The 18,557-nt window shown below is 47.9% G+C and overlaps 1 protein-coding gene across 2 annotated transcripts in view; it reads right to left on the bottom strand.

Moving 5' to 3' along the window:
• The window catches only part of DCAF4 (DDB1 and CUL4 associated factor 4), an 88,442-nt gene that overhangs the window by 5,204 nt on the left and 64,681 nt on the right, over positions 1–18,557 (bottom strand). For both annotated transcript variants that reach the window (XM_075329587.1, XM_075329586.1), the window contains exons 9-13: positions 18,301–18,380; positions 18,105–18,200; positions 16,497–16,594; positions 7,935–8,105; positions 5,821–5,935 (exon numbers count right to left, since the gene is read on the bottom strand). In XM_075329587.1, coding sequence (XP_075185702.1) covers positions 5,821–5,935; positions 7,935–8,105; positions 16,497–16,594; positions 18,105–18,200; positions 18,301–18,380 — 560 coding nt within the window. The remainder of the gene's footprint in view (positions 1–5,820; positions 5,936–7,934; positions 8,106–16,496; positions 16,595–18,104; positions 18,201–18,300; positions 18,381–18,557) is intronic.

Genomic DNA, 18,557 nt, shown 5'->3' with positions numbered 1-18,557 from the left:
AATGAGCACTTCAGCACATGCAATATGAGCAGCTTAGAAAGCCTGTGCCTTGGCACCCTTGCTTTTTTGCTGCTGTAGACTAGCCATCTAGGAGAATATCGCCAAGAATAGCGACCGTACAGTGCAATGTATAGCATACAAGCATAAGTACAAATGAACACTTCAGCACATGCAATACAAGCAGCCTAGAAAAACTGTGCCTTAGCACCTTTGTTTTTTTGCTGCTGTAGTCTAGCCATTCTAGGAGAATATAGCCAAGAATAGCGACCGTACAGTGCAATGTATAGCATACAAGCATAAGTACAAATGAACACTTCAGCACATGCAATACAAGCAGCATAGAAAGCCTGTGCCTTAGCACCCTTGCTTTTTTGCTGCTGTTGTCTCGCCATCTAAGAGGGCATATAGCCAAAAATAGCGACCTACAGTGCAGTGTAAGCATAAAATACAAATGGACACAACGGTATTTAGTGGGGTCAGCACTTCAGGTGCTGCTTACCGCCCGCCTATAAGCGGGTGTGTGGTCGCCAGAGTCCTGTGACTGGTTGCCCAGAGCTTGTCTCCGTTCTCCAGCTCGGACTGCAGGAATGGCTGCCGGCGTCCTTCTCCAGCTCGTGTGACGAGGGGCGGGCCGTGGGTGTGCCCCAGGCAAGAGCGGGAAACCGGCGTCCCACTGTGTCCAGTGAAGGGGGCTGGAGAATGCAAAGCAGACTCCAGCCCTCGGCGCTGACTTTCTGTACAGCGTCCCGCCTCTCCCCTGACTGGCAGGGCTGGGGGCGGGAACGAAACGTAAACTAGGCCGCAAAGCCGGGGACTCGAGTAATAAGCGCGGCCGTCCTATGTGCACGGCCAGCGCGGAGTCCCCGGCGCACCACAAGTCCCAGCCGCGCCACAGTGTAAAAACACCCAGCAGCGGCCCGGCGCGGCAGTTCCCAATACATAAATTCACACAGCAAAGCTGCCGTGAATAATAGCACGAGCGCTCCGCGCTGTTGTCCCCGGCGCACTAGCACTCCCAGCAATGCTGGTGTGTGTGTGCGCGATGTGTACGGGGACACAGAGTACCTTAATGTAGCAGGGCCCTGTCCCTGACGATACTCAGCTCCATATCCAGCAGGTTCTCTGGGTCTGTGGATGGAGCCCGGTCTCAGTGCCTGGAGACCTGTAAGATCCCACTTCACCCAGAGCCCTGAGGGGGGATGGGGAAGGAAAACAGCATGTGGGCTCCAGCCTCCGTACCCGCAATGGGTACCTCAACCTTAACAAACACCCGACAAAAGTGGGGTGAGAAGGGAGCATGCTGGGGGCCCCATATGGGCCCACTTTTCTTCCATCCGACATAGTCAGCAGCTGCTGCTGACTAAAAACAGTGGAGCTATGCGTGGATGTCTGACCTCCTTCGCACAAAGCTTGAAAACTGAGCAAGCCCGTGATCCCACGGGGGGTGTATAGCCAGAAGGGGAGGGGCCTTACACTTTTTAGTGTAATACTTTGTGTGGCCTCCGGAGGCAGTAGCTATACACCCAATCGTCTGGGTCTCCCAATGGAGCGCCGAAGAAATAATTGCAATGCAGACAATTCCTTCCACAACTTGTTAAATGTCTCATCCTGGTCCTCTATTGTGCCGTTTCACACACGCACATATTATGCTCACCTTACCTTCTGTTCCATCGCCGGTCTCCTGGAACTTGCTGTTCTCCGGTACAGGCTGTATATCAGGTTACCATCACGACGAGGGAGAAACTTCTGCACCCAGAGCGCTGACGTCAAAGGCAGGAGCCGCTTGCCTCTGATTGGTCAGAAGTTCCTGCTTCGTCACGATGGCTGCCGATACACAGCCTTTACCGGCGAAGTACAGACCCAGGAGGCCGGCGATGGAACGGAGGGTACACATATTATGCTCACCTTACCTTCCGTTCCATCGCCGGCTTCCTGGATCTTTTAGTTCACCGCGAGGATTCCTCCCTCGTCGTGATGTACCAGTGAACTACAAGAACCATGAGGCCGGCGATGGAACGGAAGGTAAGGTGAGCATAATACTGTGTGTGTGCATGTTTGTTTGTGTTTTGTGCGTGCTTGTGTGTGTTTATGTGGACTGCAAGAGTGGGTCAGAGCGCGGTGGATGTACGGAACAGAAAGTGTGTTCAGTGAGTGTTTATGAGAAAGCTTTGCTGTACGAGAAAAATAGAGTTACAAATTTACAGAAAGCTTTGCTTGTTAAGCGAAATTCTTGTTAACTGGGTTACTCGTTAAGCGAGGTTCCACTGTAGTTAATGTACTGGTTCAAAAGTATCTAAAGTTTTGCCCTTATTTTATTCCAGCTACTCACCTGCATATTATTTTTTTTATTAATCCTTCATAAAAGTCCCTAAGATCTTGAACTATACTAGAATGTATTGTTTTTATTAACCCCTTCCCCAGCATGAGCTATAACTTTGTGTCCACAGCCATGAGGGCTCATTTGTTTGTAGGACAAATCATACTTGAAAGAGGGAAAACATTTCTTACAAATGTATTTATTTTTTTGCTCCAAAGACCTGTTTCTAGTTCTAACATTTTGGAGTAGATATTTTCATCTCCCGTTATTGCATTTTATTCCAGTGTTGTAGTTCTCGCGTTTCGATTTTTCTTTAACATAGGCTGTAGGCTGGTTTTCACAGAAGCACTGTCATGGTGAGTATTGGGGGGAAAAAAAAAAATACAGGGAACCATGGGTGCATGCTGCTGACACTAGACCACCAACCAAAGCCTAGATGATTGTGAGGCAAACCCTGGGATATGAAGATGAATTATGACTTCCAGTCATAATCGCTCTCATCACTCCATGGCAGTGCCCCCTCCCTTCTTGTTCTCAATGTCCACCATCTGGGAAGGTGTCACATCCCACTTACACCTCCAACAGCCATCTCCTGTGATATGGAGATTAGGTGATGTGGGAACAATGGACACAGGATGACTCCCTGCCGTGACCCTGTAGTAGGGGCTGCTATCTAATTAGCAAGGCTATGGAAGTATCCAGACAGAACGACTCCAGTAAAAAATGGTTCATATCTCGCAAGCCATATTTCCGATAAATATGGCAACCATAAAAATGGTGTCTCCGCATGCGGACGATGCTGGCACACCCTTTTTATGGGAGCAGGACCTGGGGAAATACCCCAGGCGTGATATCAGCCAATGTGGAACTAGTAGACAAGTCACGAGTCCTCTCGTTCCGTAGCTAAATTCATAGCTGTCACAATGAGAGCGTTGGCGTCCGCCTACGACGCTCCCAGGCAAAGTTATGGCCCATATTCCATGTTGGGATATTGTCCATAACTCAAGCCAGGGGTGGAGCAGTGCTCCCTCTGAGGTCACGAAGGTAGGAGGGGACCTGGATTTGCCCAGGTTGATAACCCTACTTCGGCCATTTTCCAGGGTTCTTTCGCTGGGGGTCACGTGTAGGAAACATCTGTGGGAAGGATCCTAGAAACCTGGCCTACAGCGCCCCCCTGTGGCCAGACGCACAAGGTAACTGCTGGAACTGTGTATGCCTGTTTGTAACCCATGCTTTGCTTGTAACTGTACTCTGACATATGTATATTCTGTAGATTCCCTATTGTATATATTGTATTTTCTAGTGTGCGTTAGGCTGATTAAATTATATAATTAATCTTGGGCTGTTCTGTTATCTCGATCTTGAATCCCACGTCTGTGTGTTCGGCTAATAGTTACCGTGAATCGGTTGGTGGCAGCGAGTTGTGCCAAGGATTATTGTGGGGAGGCCAGTGAGATTCGGGGAGGTTTTATATATTCCGCCCGCGGAGGTCGGGGGAATATATACCCTACTCTCACCGGGGACCCTTGAATAATCGGCATAAGTAGTATAGCGGCCTCCTTGCTTATTGTCGGGCAATTCCATAATTGGCCTGACTATAAGAGGGGCGCTAGAGAGCGCGTCACGTGCTCTGTCTGTCGGTCGGGAGGTATAAAGGAGGGGTGACCCCCCACTTGTTACCCCCCGATTGTGACGTACTGGTAGCCAGCGCGGGGGATTTCTGAGTGACCCCCCCGGTGGTTCGTGACAATGATTATTTATTGTCAAAGCAGTAGGAGACAACCTAAGAAAAACACAGACTGGCCCACCAACAGGATTTTCAAAATGGCATATGCTGCGCCCCCCCAATGAAGGCGTCAAGAAAGATTTTACAGTCAGCACCCAAAATTATGTTTTCTCCATCATTTCATTGGGGACCAAAGGAAACCATCTGACATCCCAAAGCAGTCCAAGGGTAGAAAGAGAAAAAGTACTAGAGAATCGGAAGAGCAAAGGCAAAAATGGTCAGTCAAAAACCCGCCAGTGTCGTTTGCAGTTTGTTTTTGGATCTGGACAGAAGGAATTTTGCATACTAGGAAGACTAAAAATCAAGGCAAAAGAACGGATGACAGATTGAAAATTGGACAAATTTAACCCCTTCACCCCGTTTTTTTGTCAGTCCCCTACTGAAAGCTGTAGCTTTTTTTTCTTTTTCTCCATCAATCTTGCCATATAAGGGCTTATTTTTTTGCATGAAGAGTTGTACTTTTGACTAAAACCGTAAGTTTTACCTTATAGTGTACTGGAAAACTAAGAAAAATTCCAAGTGCGAAAAAATTGCAAAAAAAATGTGCGATTGCACAATTGTATTTGGGGATAGTGTATTCACTATATGATAAAACTGATGTATTGCTGTGATGCCTCAGGTCGGTGCGAGTTCTACACCCAAACATGTATAGGTTTACTTTTATCTAAGGAGTTACAAATTTTTTACAAGTTTCTCAAAAAATGGCGCACTTTGTGCAATTTTCCACAATCCGTAGCGTTCTCATTTTTTGGGATCTATGGCTTAGTGAGGGCTTATTTTTCTGTCTCGAGCTGGCGTTTTTAACGGCACCATTTTTGCACTGATGCTACGTTTTGATTGCTGGTTATCGCATCTTGCGCAAAATATGCGGTGACCAAAAAACGTAATTTTGGCACTTGGAATTTTTTGCCGCTACGCCATTTACCAATCAGATTAATTGGTTTTATATTTTGATAGACCTGGCATTTCTGAACGCGATACCAAAATGTTTTTTTTTTTTAACCCTTTAATTTTCAAATGGGGCAAAAGGGGGGGTGATTTGAACTTAGTTTTTTTTAATTAATTAAACTTTCACTTTTATTTTACTAGTCTTTCTAGGGGACTATAACGATCAGCAATCTGATAGCTTGTTCCTTTCTGTAGATCAGAGCAGCATTGCTCTGAACTGCAGAAAAGCTGCTTTCCTCTCTCACACGGTAGTCTGCCGGGTGTAAGAGGAAGATAATCAGGATAGCTACAGACTTCACACGACCCTGTGTTACCATGACAACCATCGGATCCACGTGATCACATCGTGACATCTGATGGCGCCGGGTAAGTGAATGCTTACCGCGGCTGGCATGTACAGCGAGTTGTGAAAATGTCACAGCGCACTGCAAGGGGTGAACAGGCACGAGTGGATAGTGAATCCACTTGGGCCTGATAGCCACACGTCAGTTGTTCAAATCAGCTGACATGTGCAGGGATTAACCTGACATACAACGTATGGAGTGTCGTGAAGTGGTTAAAGTCCCCCCCCCCACACCTTTTGTACATCTTACACTAAAATCAAGTGTCTAATACTCTTTGGGGCAATAAAAATAAAAAAAACCTGGACTAGTCAGCTGATTTATGCTACCAAAATCAGCAGTGTGTTAGTTTTATAGGACTGAGGTGAACAACTTTTACAAGCAAAATTTTGAATTTACAAAGAGCAGATTTTGTACACATTTGTTACCTGCGAGCAGCAACCCTTCCTCTTCTTTCACGTGCACTGGTAGGTAAGCATAACTGTTAACATGTCCTTCATAGTTGTGCACAGGCTTCAACGCCCGAAGATCCCACAGCTTAATCTAGAATTTGCAATAGCAAATATGTAGTTTAATCCTTAAACTTGTAAGGGTTCCTTTTTGCAAGTTATATAATAGACTATATAACACCTAAAATGTGACACCTAGTTTATTAAAATTAACAGTAAAATTCATTTATTTCAAGATCCATGGTACAAGACTTTTCTATTGCTTTATCCATGTATATAAAGTGTTCTTGCTCATGACTAAACTTGGCTTTTTCTTAGAGGACCTCAATTTTTTCATGTTGAACTGGACATATTTTTACTTTGTTCACCTCGCCATTTCAGTGATATTAGCAATTAAAGTATTGGTACCTTTTGTGTTAACAGGCACTTGGACTAAAGGCTGCTTTACACGCAGCGACATCGCTAGTGGCGTCACTGGTGGAAGCACCTGCCCCTGTCAGTTGTGAGTCATGGGCAAATCCCTGCCCATGGCGCAGAATATCGCTAGGACCCGTCACACAGACTTACCTGCCTAGTGACGTCGCTGTGGCCGGCGAACCGCCTCCTTTCTAAGGGGCGGTTCGTGCGGCGTCACACGTCAGCCGCCCAATAGAAGCGGAGGCAGCCGAAAGAAAGCGACGCCCACCTCATTGCCGGAGGACGCAGGTAAGGCGTTAGTCGCTCCTGGGGTGTTACACGCAGCGATGTGTGCTGCCTCAGGAACTACGAACAACCTGCGTCCTGCAACAGCAACGATATTTGGGATTAGAACGACGTGTCAACGATTAGGTTAATAATTTTGATAGTTAGCGGTTGTTCGTACGTTTCACACGCAACGAGGTCGCTAACGAGGCCGGATGAGCGTCACGAATTCCGTGACCCCAACGTCATATCGTTAGCAATGTCGTTGCGTGTAAAGCCCCTTAAGATTAGATAGTTTTTCACTGGGGACATATTACTTCTTCCCCCTGTATTATTCTGACCAATTACAATCTGGCAGCTACATACTGGAGAAACAACGTGCCCCCACAATAACTTACAGCAGGTTTCTCTGTGTGTGGGACCTAATATATCATATAGCAACAACTTTCCTGGTCTAACCTCCTGCATGATTAGAAAATGCTCTGCAATGTGATCAAAGTAGGCTCTTCCTGTGTGAGAAAAATGATAAAAAAAAAAAAAGGTAGTTATTAGGGATTAATACCTCAAATATTTGGCTTTGCGAATATCCGACGAATAGGTCGCCACTATGCGAATATTCGATGCGCAATGTGAGTCTATGAGAAGCCCGAAAAGTCGTTATTCAGGTTTTCCATAGACTTACATTGCGCATTGAATATTCTCGAATAGTGGCGACCTATTCGGCAAATATTCGTGAAGCCGAATATTTGAGGTATTCGATCATCCCTAGTAATTATATGAGCAGAGCTGCCTATCTGAAAGGTGTAAATCTGTACTGTACACCCAGCACTAGTTAATCATGCAGGAGGTTAGACCAAAGAGTTGTATCAGGTCTCACACTGAGAAAAATGCTGTAAGCTGAAGTTTTTTTTTCTTCAGTATGCAGCTGCTAGTTTAGGATTGGTCAGCATCATATAGTGGAAAAGTACACACCTGTAGTTCAAACTCTAAAAACATTCACTTTGACAAAAAAAAAAAAAAAGTTAATATAGTTTGACAATAAGTTTGCAATGGAGAGACCAAAACACAGACACGTCAACGCACTCCAAAAGTAGTAAATTGGCTACGGATTTTAGATAACTACGGTATCAATAAGTTAGATCAGTGAACAACATGTTAAGAAACTACAATGACTAATGTATAAGTCTAAAGGTTTATAGGGAAAAAATTAATACAATCATTCTGTCCTCAAATGGCATCATGTTGCTGGCAACATAGCTCCCCATTAGGAATATGTGCTAGTGACAATAGTGATTTTTTTTTTTTTTACTCAAATGATCCGATCACCCACCAGACAAGCTCTTTGTGATCTGCGACCTCTCTCAATCTGTTTTAAGGCTATAGATGACATTAGGTGTAAGGTTATTACGTACCTGCCCAGACATATCGGACACCACCATGTAGTTCTCATCCTTGAGAAGGCGCAGGCACGTGATACTGGAGCGGTGTGTGAATGAAATCTCTCTCCTCCAATCATTATGGGGAATTCGAAGGTCAAGAGAGAACACTTCCCCGGAACGACAGCCGTTATAAAGCAATAAAGTCTAAAAGTGAAGACACTGCTTTTTGAAAGATCTCACTTTGGAAAGGCAAAACAATCATAATTCACATATTCTGTGTGTAAAAAAAAAACAAACAAACAAAAAAAAAACAACAAAAAAACACCTCCACTCTGGGTTCTGGCAGGAGGTGACCTTATCAATTGTGGTTTCATTTCTGGTTCCCTATGACACATTATTATTATTGTCTGTTCGGGGTGGTGGTGGAAGAATCATAGGATCATTGCATGAAAATATTTCTCAGGGAAACCCTATTTATGGCCAGGAAGTTGATAGCCTTGACGTGAGCGGGTGGCTCAGAGCCGATGGTACATCCTGGGTTAAATCAATCCAATCATACCCTATGAGCAAGTGGTATATCACAATAGCGGGGGCCCAGTAAAATTAATAAAATTTGGGATTTGTGGAATTCCTCCCTCGACATGCTTACGGAAGCATAGAGATCACTGGGATACTGGTGGATCCCCCTGTGGATTAGAATGTGGAATGCTGTCCTGCGGTATACCAAATAGAACGTAGCTGTTCCTGTTGCCTTTGTTTTGTTTTACGGTTGTTAGGGTATATCAATGGAGTTGTCGGTATACTTCATATAAAACTGTTCATTACACAAATTTTAGGATGCATGGACAACAATATTACTTTGCTTCAGGTATAAACTGATGTTGTAGAAGTTGTGTGATAGTTTATTAATATGCATTAGATTGATGCTGTATACAATGTCGGATGTACATTGTTTGGTGTTAATAAAACGGAGGTTAAAAAAAAATAAAATCCTCCACTGCAGCAAATTGGAAAAAAGAGAATTTTGTTTACTTACCGTAAATTCTTTTTCTTATAGTTCCGTCTTGGGAGACCCAGACCTTGGGTGTATAGCTTCTGCCTCCGGAGGACACACAAAGTACTACACCTAAAAGGTGTAGCTCCTCCCTCTGAGCCTATACACCGCCTGGTGAACCAGTCACAACCAGTTTAGTGCAAAAGCTGAAGGAGAATAACCACCCACAAGTAGAACAGAGCAAGAGCCGGAACAACCGGAGACTCTGTTCACGACAACAGCATGTGAAAACACACGGAACAAGGAAATTGCCAACAGGCAACAGGGAGGGTGCTGGGTCTCCCAAGACGGAACTATAAGAAAAAGAATTTACGGTAAGTAAACAAAATTCTCTTTTTCTTTATCGTTCCTTTGGGAGACCCAGACCTTGGGACGTTGCAAAGCAGTCCCTGGGTGGGAAATTAACAAAAAAACTAAGAAGTAGGCAGAAACCTAACTTCACAAATGGGCGACCGCCGCCTGAAGGATGCGTCTGCCCAAGCTCACATCTGCCGAAGCATGAGCATGCACTTGGTAGTGCTTCGAGAAGGTATGCAGGCTAGCCCAAGTGGCAGCCTGACAGACTTGCTGAGCCGTAGCCTGGTGCCGAAAAGCCCAAGAGGCACAGACAGCCCTGGTCGAGTGCGCTTTGATCCCCGGCAGGGGAGGCGCCTGCGTACTCTGATAGGCGTCTGAAATGGTCGACCTAATCCAACGGGCTAAGGTCGGCTTAGAAGCAGGGAGGCCCTTGCGCCGACCTGTGGTTAGCACAAAAAGAGAGGTACACCGCCTAAGCGCAGCGGTGCGAGACACATTAGATCCAGAGAGCACGCACCAGATCTAGAGTATGTAGAGCTTTTTCAAAGCGATGAACAGGGGCCGGACAGAAGGAAGGTAAGGTAATGTCCTGGTTAAGGTGGAAGGGAGAAACCACCTTAGGAAGAAAGTCCGGAGTCGGACGGAGAACCACCTTGTGTCTTTATGAAAGACTAAAAAGGGTGACTCCGAGGAGAGCGCAGCCAAATCAGAAACTCTCCTGAGAGAAGTTATGGCAACCAGAAAGGCCACTTTCTGTGAGAGACGATATAAAGAAACCTCCCTAAGGGGCTCAAAGGGGGGTTTCTGCAAGACCGTGAGAACCAAGTTAAGGTCCCAGGGGTCCAAGGGCCGCCGGTAAGGCGGGATGATGTGAGACGCGCCCTGCATGAAGGTGCGGACCTGAGCCAGCCGAGCGAGACGCCGCTGGAACAGGACTGACAGGGCCGAAACCTGTCCCTTGAGAGACTTGAGGGACAGACCTAGCTGCAGACCGGACTGTAGAAAAGACAGAAGGGTCGGCAAGGAGAATGGCCAAGGAGAATGGCCGGTAGAGCGACACCAGGACAGGAAAATTTTCCAAGTCCTGTGATAGATCTTAGCGGACGAAGACTTACGGGCCCGAGTCATAGTGGAGATGACTTCAGGGGAAATACCAGAAGCCGCCAAAATCCAGGACTCAAGAGCCACGCCGTCGATTTGAGGGCCGCAGAATTCGGGCGGAAGAACGGACCTTGCGAGAGTAGGTCTGGACGGTCCGGGAGAGGCCACGGCATCTCTACGGACAGTTGGAGCAGGTCCGGATACCAAGCTCGCCTGGGCCAGTCCGGTGCAATGAGGATGACTCGACGACCCTCCATTCTGATCTTGCGCAGGACTCTGGGCAAGAGGGGGAAACACGTAGGACAGACGAAACTGGGACCAGTCCTGAACCAGAGCGTCCGCGGCGAAGGCCTGAGGATCGTGGGAGCGAGCCACGTAGACAGGAACTTTGTTGTTGTGACGGGATGCCATTAGGTCCACGTCCGGAGTGCCCCATTTGCGGCAGATCGACTGAAATACTGCCGGGTGCAGGGACCACTCGCCACCATCCACGCTTTGACGGCTGAGATAATCTGCCTCCCAGTTGTCCACGCCTGGGATGTGGACTGCGGATATGGTGGACCTGGATTCCTCCGCCCATTGAAGAATGCGGTGTACCTCCACCATTGCCAGGCGGCTGCGTGTCCCGCCTTAATGGTTGATGTAGGCAACCGCTGTCGCGTTGTCTGACTGGACTCGAATGTGCCTGCCCGCCAGCAGATGGTGAAATGCTAGGAGAGATAGAAGTACGGCTCTGATTTCCAGCACATTGATTGAAAGGGCTGACTCGGACAGAGTCCAAGTGCCCTGTGCTCTGTGGTGGAGACATACCGCTCACCAGCCGGATAGACTGGCATCCGTGGTGAAAATCACTCAGGACGGGGCCAGGAAGGAGCGCCCTTGGGACAGGGAGAGGGGCCGAAGCCACCACTGAAGAGAACTCTTGGTCCGTGGCGACAGAGCCACTGACTTGTGTAAGGAGGAAGGCCGCTTGTCCCAACAGCGGAGAATGTCCAGCTGCAGGGGGCGCAGATGGAACTGGGCAAAGGGAACAGCCTCCATGGACGCCACCATTTGACCCAGCACCTGCATCAGACGCCTGAGGGTAGAACGGCGGGGCCTCAGGAGAGAGCGCACCGCCAACTGGAGTGACAGCTGTTTGTCTAAGGGCAACTTCACAAGTGCCGGCAGAGTCTCGAACTGCATCCCTAGGTACGTGAGACTCTGGGTCGGAGTCGGAGTGGATTTGGGAAGATTGACAAGCCACCCGAATTGGGCTAGAGTGCTGAGAGTGAGCGAGACACTCCGCTGACAGTCTGCGCTGGATGGCGCTTTAACTAGAAGGTCGTCCAGGTAGGGGAGCACTGCCAACCCCTGAAGGTGCAGAACCGCAATCACGGCTGCCATGACCTTGGTGAAAACCCGAGGGGCCGTGGCTAACCCGAAGGGGAGAGAAACGAATTGGAAATGATCGTCTCCTATTGCAAAGCGTAGCCAACGCTGGCGTGAAACCGCAATGGGCACATGCAGATAGGCATCTCTGATGTCGATGGACGCCAGGAAATCCCCTTGGGTCATTGAGGCAATGACTGATCGCAGAGACTCCATGCGAAAGTGCCGCACCGGAACATGCTTGTTGAGAAGCTTGAGATCCAGGATGGGCCTGAAGGTACCGTTCTTTTTGGGAACTAGGAAGAGGTTTGAGTAGAAACCTCTGAACCGTTCCCGGGCGGGAACTGGTACAACTACTCCGTTGGCCTGCAAGGCTGCCACGGCCTGTGAAAAGGCGGCGGCCCTGGAGCAGGGGGGAGTTGAGAGAAAAATCTGTTTGGTGAGCTGGAAGAAAATTCTATCCTGTAGCCGTGAGAGATGATATCTCTCACCCACTGATCGGAGACTTGTTGAAACCAAGCGTCGCCAAAGTGGGAGAGCCTGCCACCGACTAAGGACGTGGCTAGATCGGACAGAGAGTCACGAGGAGGCTGCCTTAGTGGCAGGACCTGCTGCGGTCTTCTGCGTACGCGCTCTGGAGCGCCAGTTGGATTTCTGGTCCTTGGCTGAGTTAGCGGACGAGGCGGAGGGCTTAGAGGACGACCAGTTGGAGGAACGAAAGGAGCGAAACCTCAACTGAATCCTACCCTGGGCAGGTTTCCTGGTCTTGGTTTGTGGCATGGAAGTACTCTTCCCGCCAGTAGCCTCTTTAATAATTTCATCCAGCTGTTCACCGAACAGCCGGGAACCAGCAAAAGGGAGCCCAGCAAGGTACTTTGAAGCAGCATCTGCCTTCCACTCTCGAAGCCACAAGGTCCTGCGGATAACGAGGGAATTAGCCGAAGCCACCGCAGCGCTGTGAGAAGCCACCAGCATGGCAGACATGGCATAAGATGAAAAAGCTGAAGCTTGAGAAGTTAAGGCAACCATCTCGGGCATAGATTCCCTGGTGAGGGAATGCATCTCCTCCAGACTAGCAGAGATGGCTTTGAGGGCCCACACTGCTGCAAAAGTTGGAGAAAACGCGGCCCCCACCGCTTCATACACGGATTTGGCCAGAAGGTCAATCTGACGGTCAGTGGCATCCTTAAGGGAAGTGCCATCAGCCACCGACACAACGGTCCGGGCTGAGAGCCTAGACACCGGAGGGTCTACCTTTGGGGAGTGAGCCCACTCCTTGACCACCTCAGGTGGAAAGGGAAAACGGTCATCAGAACCACGCTTTGGGAAGCGTTTGTCAGGACAGGCCCTGGGTTTGGTCACAGCGACCTGAAAACTGGAGTGGTTAAAGAACACACTCTTCACTCTCTTAGGCGAGGTAAACTGGTGCTTTTCTGCCAGAGAGGGTTGCTCCTCTGATACTGGCGGATTGAGATCCAGTACAGAATTAATGGAAGCAATCAAGTCACTAAATTCTGAGACCCTCGGAAGGAGCAAAGGGGAACATGGAGTTAGCCTCCGGGCCCCCTGAATAGGCATCCTCCTCATCCTGCGAGTCCTCAGCCCTTGAATCAGAGCCACGGGATGAGGAGGGAGAGGGAACCATGCGGAGCCTCTTAGACGGACGGGGTCCGTGCCCTGATGATGAATCCTCTGTGAGCTCCAGTCCTAAAGGCCCCTTAGCAAGAGCATTAGAGGCACCCTGTGAAGGGGCCTGATGCATATTCATCAAAGTCCTGGACAGAAGTCCCATGGACTCAGCAAATGACTGGGATATGGACCTAGAAAAGGACTCTACCCAGGCCGGGGGTTCAGCCACATGTGCAGGAGCAGCTTGAGAGACCACTGGGGCCGAGACCCCAGGCCGTGGCACCTCCAAGTTAGAGCAGACCTCACAATGTGGATAGGTGCTCGCTTCAGGCAGCAGAAGCTTACATGCAGCACATACAGCATAAAGCTTTGGAGCCTTGCTCCTTGTGTGAGACATGCTGCCTGAGTGGGGGGAAACAGCTTCTATAAAAGGGAATGAATCCCAGGGAGAATATAGCAGAGGTTCACAACCGGAGACCGGCCGTGGCTTAGCAGACCGCTGGAAGCGGTGTTGCGTGCCCTCCACATCCCGAAGCCCGGACCCCCAATGCACAGCACCTCAGCAGGGATGCAGAGTGCAGGACAGGCCAGAACAGAGTGAAACCTGCCCAAGAAAATGGCCGCCGGAGCGAAGAGAGGGGGCGGAACCTTGGGCGTCCCTGTAGGAAGGGCGGAATCTGGAGGGCCATAGAGGCCTGCAGGGGGGGTGGGGGTGGGGAGTCGCACACAAGCAGTGAGGAGGGTCCCTCCCCTGTGCAGGACGGCCACCGGGAGGGGCCATGCCTGTCCCTCAGCATGAGTGACATGCGAGGGCAGGTAACAGAAACTAGGCCTCCGGCGAAGCCGGGGCCTAAATTTAAGCAGCGAGGCCGACGCGCAGGCACCATCGGCGCGGTTCTCGAGCGAAAAGCCAGAGGACCAGCCGGAAATGCTAAAAAACACAGTAAACACACTCTCCCCCCACAATAAATGACAGGGACCCCCAACATATGAACGTCTCAAGGTACTTAGCTGCTGAGACGCAGGGCCAGGTCCCTGGGGGTGAGTGCTCCGGTCCAGCAGGGTCCCCAAGGGGCTGTGGCCGGAGACCGGTCTCCTGCCAGGCATGGAGACCGTGCTGGCTCCCACTTCAATCCAGAGCCCAGGAGGGATGGTGAAGGAGCACGGCATGTAAGGCTCCAGCCTTGGAAATCAACCTTACAACACCACCGACACAGTGGGGTGAGAAGGGACATGCCGGGAGTCCAGACGTGGACCCGCATTTCTTCAATCTTCTTCCAAAAAAAGAAGAAAAAAAAAAAAAAAAAGGAAAAAAATCATATGAGAACGCATGTGTGGATGTATGCCTCCTGAACACAAAGCGAAAAACTGGTTGTGACTGGTTTACCAGGGGGTGTATAGGCTCAGAGGGAGGAGCTACACCTTTTAGGTGTAGTACTTTGTGTGTCCTCTGGAGGCAGAAGCTATACACCCAAGGTCTGGGTCTCCCAAAGGAACGATAAAGAAAAAACAATCCCATCAATTCGCAACATCGTTGACAATGTCTTTGGCTAGGTTCACATTTCAGTTCTTTTGCATCAGTCACATGCGTTGCTTGACGCTTGTGACTCATGCGTTGTACAACAGATGACAAGAATTGGAATTAGAAAGCGAATTCCGTTGTAAAACGAGAGCGAGAGAACAATCAGGTGATCGCTCACAGCAGCCGGTCGCCGGGCGATCGGCTGATCGCTCACAGCAGCCGGACCATCAGCTGATCGTTCAGCCGCCGAGAGAGAGCATGCGCAGCGAAATCCTAAGGATTCCACTGGTCACAAAACGTTACACTACGTTCCTGCCGCCTGTCAGTCGTTCTACGACTGATCAGTTGGGCGGAAGATGCAACGCAAGGGCATCAGTCACAATCCAACGTTCATAAGTCTATGGAAAACAACGGAATCCGCCAAACGGATTGCGTTGTATATCAGAGCGGCGGATTGTGACTGCTGCAAAACAACGGAAATGTGAGCCTAGCCTTAACATAACCTTTTCAGCAACTGATTACACGAGATAGAAAATCTGGGTAAATCCCTTAAATCCTTCCTCTTCTCTCTCGTTCTTCTTTCTCCTCTTTCTTCCTTTTTTAGTTACATACCCTGACTAAATTTTAATTTTACTTCTTGTTCTATTCAGTTTGTATTTAGCTTTTCCTTCTACAGTATTATATTTTATAAATTTACATCTCAGTTATATTTTTGCATATATTATAAGTTGTCTCCCCCCCCTCCCCTTATATTCCCCCCAAAAAGTTAACTTTCGCATTTCCCTCCTCCCTCTCCCATACCAGTTACCTATATTGTTTTACTAAGTAGGTCTACAATATATTCCTCAAATATTGCAATGTAAGCGCCTTACTCTCCCATTAGCCAGTTGTAATTCCTTTTTTAAAATAAACTTTTGGAAATTAAAAGTTATTTTCTCTTCCATTCACATCCTCAGGGAGTCTACTGCAAACTAAAACCCAAGAACCTTGGAAATGTTAGTGTTCTTCCCATCGTCAGATCAATAGTGCTGGTAAAAACAAAGCACTTCTGCAATTTACTGCTTATTAAAACTGTTCTTGATGTACTGTATTAAAAAAGGGATCATCCTCAGGTTTTTGCCACAATCTGAGATCAGCATAACGTAGGAACAGAGGCCCTGATTCCAGCGATGTGTTACTTACTGGGCTGCTTATTGTAGTTTTGATAAAAAAAAAAAAAAAAAAACAAAAACAAAAACCCCCCACTGTTTAATCAGCAGGAGATCATCATTAGAGGACTACTTTGCATGCTACCAGGTAGTCCAGCATATTCATGAGCTCTGTATAACTGCTACGGTAGATCTGCAGCAGAGAAACCATTGATTTTATCAAAATGACAGCAAACAGTAGTCACTTAAGTGACATCACTGGAATCAGGGTCTCTGCCCCTACATTATGCTACTCAGTTGGGGGAGGGAAGAGGGCGTAAAAACCTGGTGACAGATTCCCTTTAAAACTTGTTTACAGCTTGTTGCCTAGGAGACAGACCACTGCTGCTGTCTAGCGCCATAGGAGGCAGTCACCATAATAGGAGCGTTAGACCCAAACAAAAACACACATTTTTATAGCATTACGGCAATACCTGGGATGCAAACTGTTGAGACAAAACATCACTGGCCGTTGTGAAATTGCACTGAATGTCTGTACGGACGTCCAGGACCACAACTTCCTTCTCCAAACCTTTCATGTGGAAAAAAGGAGCAGCTTAGGATAATTAAATACAGCCATTGGTAGAAGTATTTTAGAGGAGTTTTCCTGACTTTGATGTGTATGGCATACCCACAATTACCCAATTCCTGTGCTGTGCATGTGCCATAAGTGTCCAAGGTATCCATACCTCCATTGAAAAAAAAACGGAAGAAAAAAAAAAATAAATAAAAAGCGCTATATTTTGGAGGTATATGAAGATTTTGTGTTTAGTTTCTTACTTTGATATAATACAGGAGCGACACTTAAGTTTGGAGGTTCTCACATCTACTGAGCTGACCACTGGGACCCTCCACAAGTCCTGGGAATCTGGGCTCTAAAAGGTCTTGCTTGACTGGAGTGTAGGGTGATTGTGTGCACTGCTGTTCCAATTCATGACAGTGCTGAAGACCACCTGAATGCAATGCAGGGTTTTCGAGATCAATGGGGTGGGGATCCCAGCAATCAGCAAGTTACCCCTTATCCAATGGGCAGAGTATAATCATATGTGATAACACCCCTTCGTGTGACCTGTGTGGTCCTACCTAGCCAGTCAGCAATACCAAGCACAACCTCTGACTGCCTGCTGTGCCTAAACCGGGGGGGGGGGGCTGGATTAATTTCTCGCCCTCCTCCCCCACCCGAGGGGCCACATTAGTTTTTATTTGATTCTAGTGTTACTGAAGCACTCGGGGCTGCCATCTTGGATTTACTGTGATTAACGACAGTTCCTCATCTCCTTTATGGCAGCCCCCTGTGCATTTACTCTGATAGTCGCACTGCAACCATATTCTTAATACAGGACAGCTCCCTGCTGTGGCCTGGATCACAGCAGAGGGAGGAGATCAGCGCAGTGTTCGTGGAGCTCAGAGGATATGCTGCACTTTCCCTGTAACTCGTTCAGTCTGAGTACCGGCGCCCCTCCCCCCACCGCCATTACAGTCTCCACTGCTCCCCTCCCCCGCCGCCACCGCTCTCCTTACCACGGCGGGCGGCAGAGCACGGCTGGACCGGGGCGTGCAGTGCGCTATGTGGAGAGCACTACGCAGCTGTCCTTGGTGACACTTTAGACATTTGTGGTCACCAACAAAATGGCTCTGCACTGTGATCCTAAACGTCATCTTCCCTTATGCTCTTGGAAACATCCAGATTGAGAGGGGGGGGGGTGACACACACAGGAGAGCAGATTCTGCCCACTTTTACTGCAGCAGTAATTTGAGCTAGTTCTAAAGTTGGATTTCAGAAGCTGCTCCCCCTAGTGTTTAAGAGTGGAAAATATCAAACTTTACATTTTTTATATTTTGCTCAAGTAACAAATACTTAAAAACATTAATACTCTACATTGTCTCCAGTTATTTAATTTTTTTTTTTTTTTGGACGACACCTCTAAGAAAACACACATTTATGGACTTATTTGCTCCTTTTATGGAGCGTCATCTCTAAAGACTAATAGGACTAATTACAGTCAGATAATAGGAATGATAACTGCCCAATGGTTACAAACCTGCTGCAAAAGTACAATCCAATAAAGGGTTATAGCTCCACGTACAAGTCCAGGCACTCGAGAACTGAAAATTGTAGACCACTTCTGGATTGACATCTACAAAAGAGGTTTTTGTTTAAAAATTTGTTACAAACATTTCTAATAACATCAACACAAAGAATGAGGTGTAAGATTAAATAAAAATAATAAAAAATACCGTAGTTGAAGTTCCGAAAACGGCTTGCTGGTATAAGACTGACACGGCCCGGGGTTGCTGCTTTTCCAAGAAAACAGATTCTGAATAATTAAGGCCTAATAACTTAAGGGGTCTCCAGTATAATACCCAGATAGGAGGAGGAGATGAGCCCAGTGCTAGAGGCAAATAGAAGGATTTTTGTGTACTCACCGTAAAATCTCTTTCTCTGAGTCTTCATTGGGGGACACAGGACCATGGGTTATGCTGCTGTCACTAGG

This window comes from Anomaloglossus baeobatrachus, chromosome 12 (genome assembly GCF_048569485.1).
Source record: "Anomaloglossus baeobatrachus isolate aAnoBae1 chromosome 12, aAnoBae1.hap1, whole genome shotgun sequence".
Taxonomy (NCBI): Eukaryota; Metazoa; Chordata; class Amphibia; order Anura; family Aromobatidae; genus Anomaloglossus; species Anomaloglossus baeobatrachus.
Note: the sequence above shows the minus strand (reverse complement) of the source record. Positions and strands in the feature narration are given on the sequence as shown.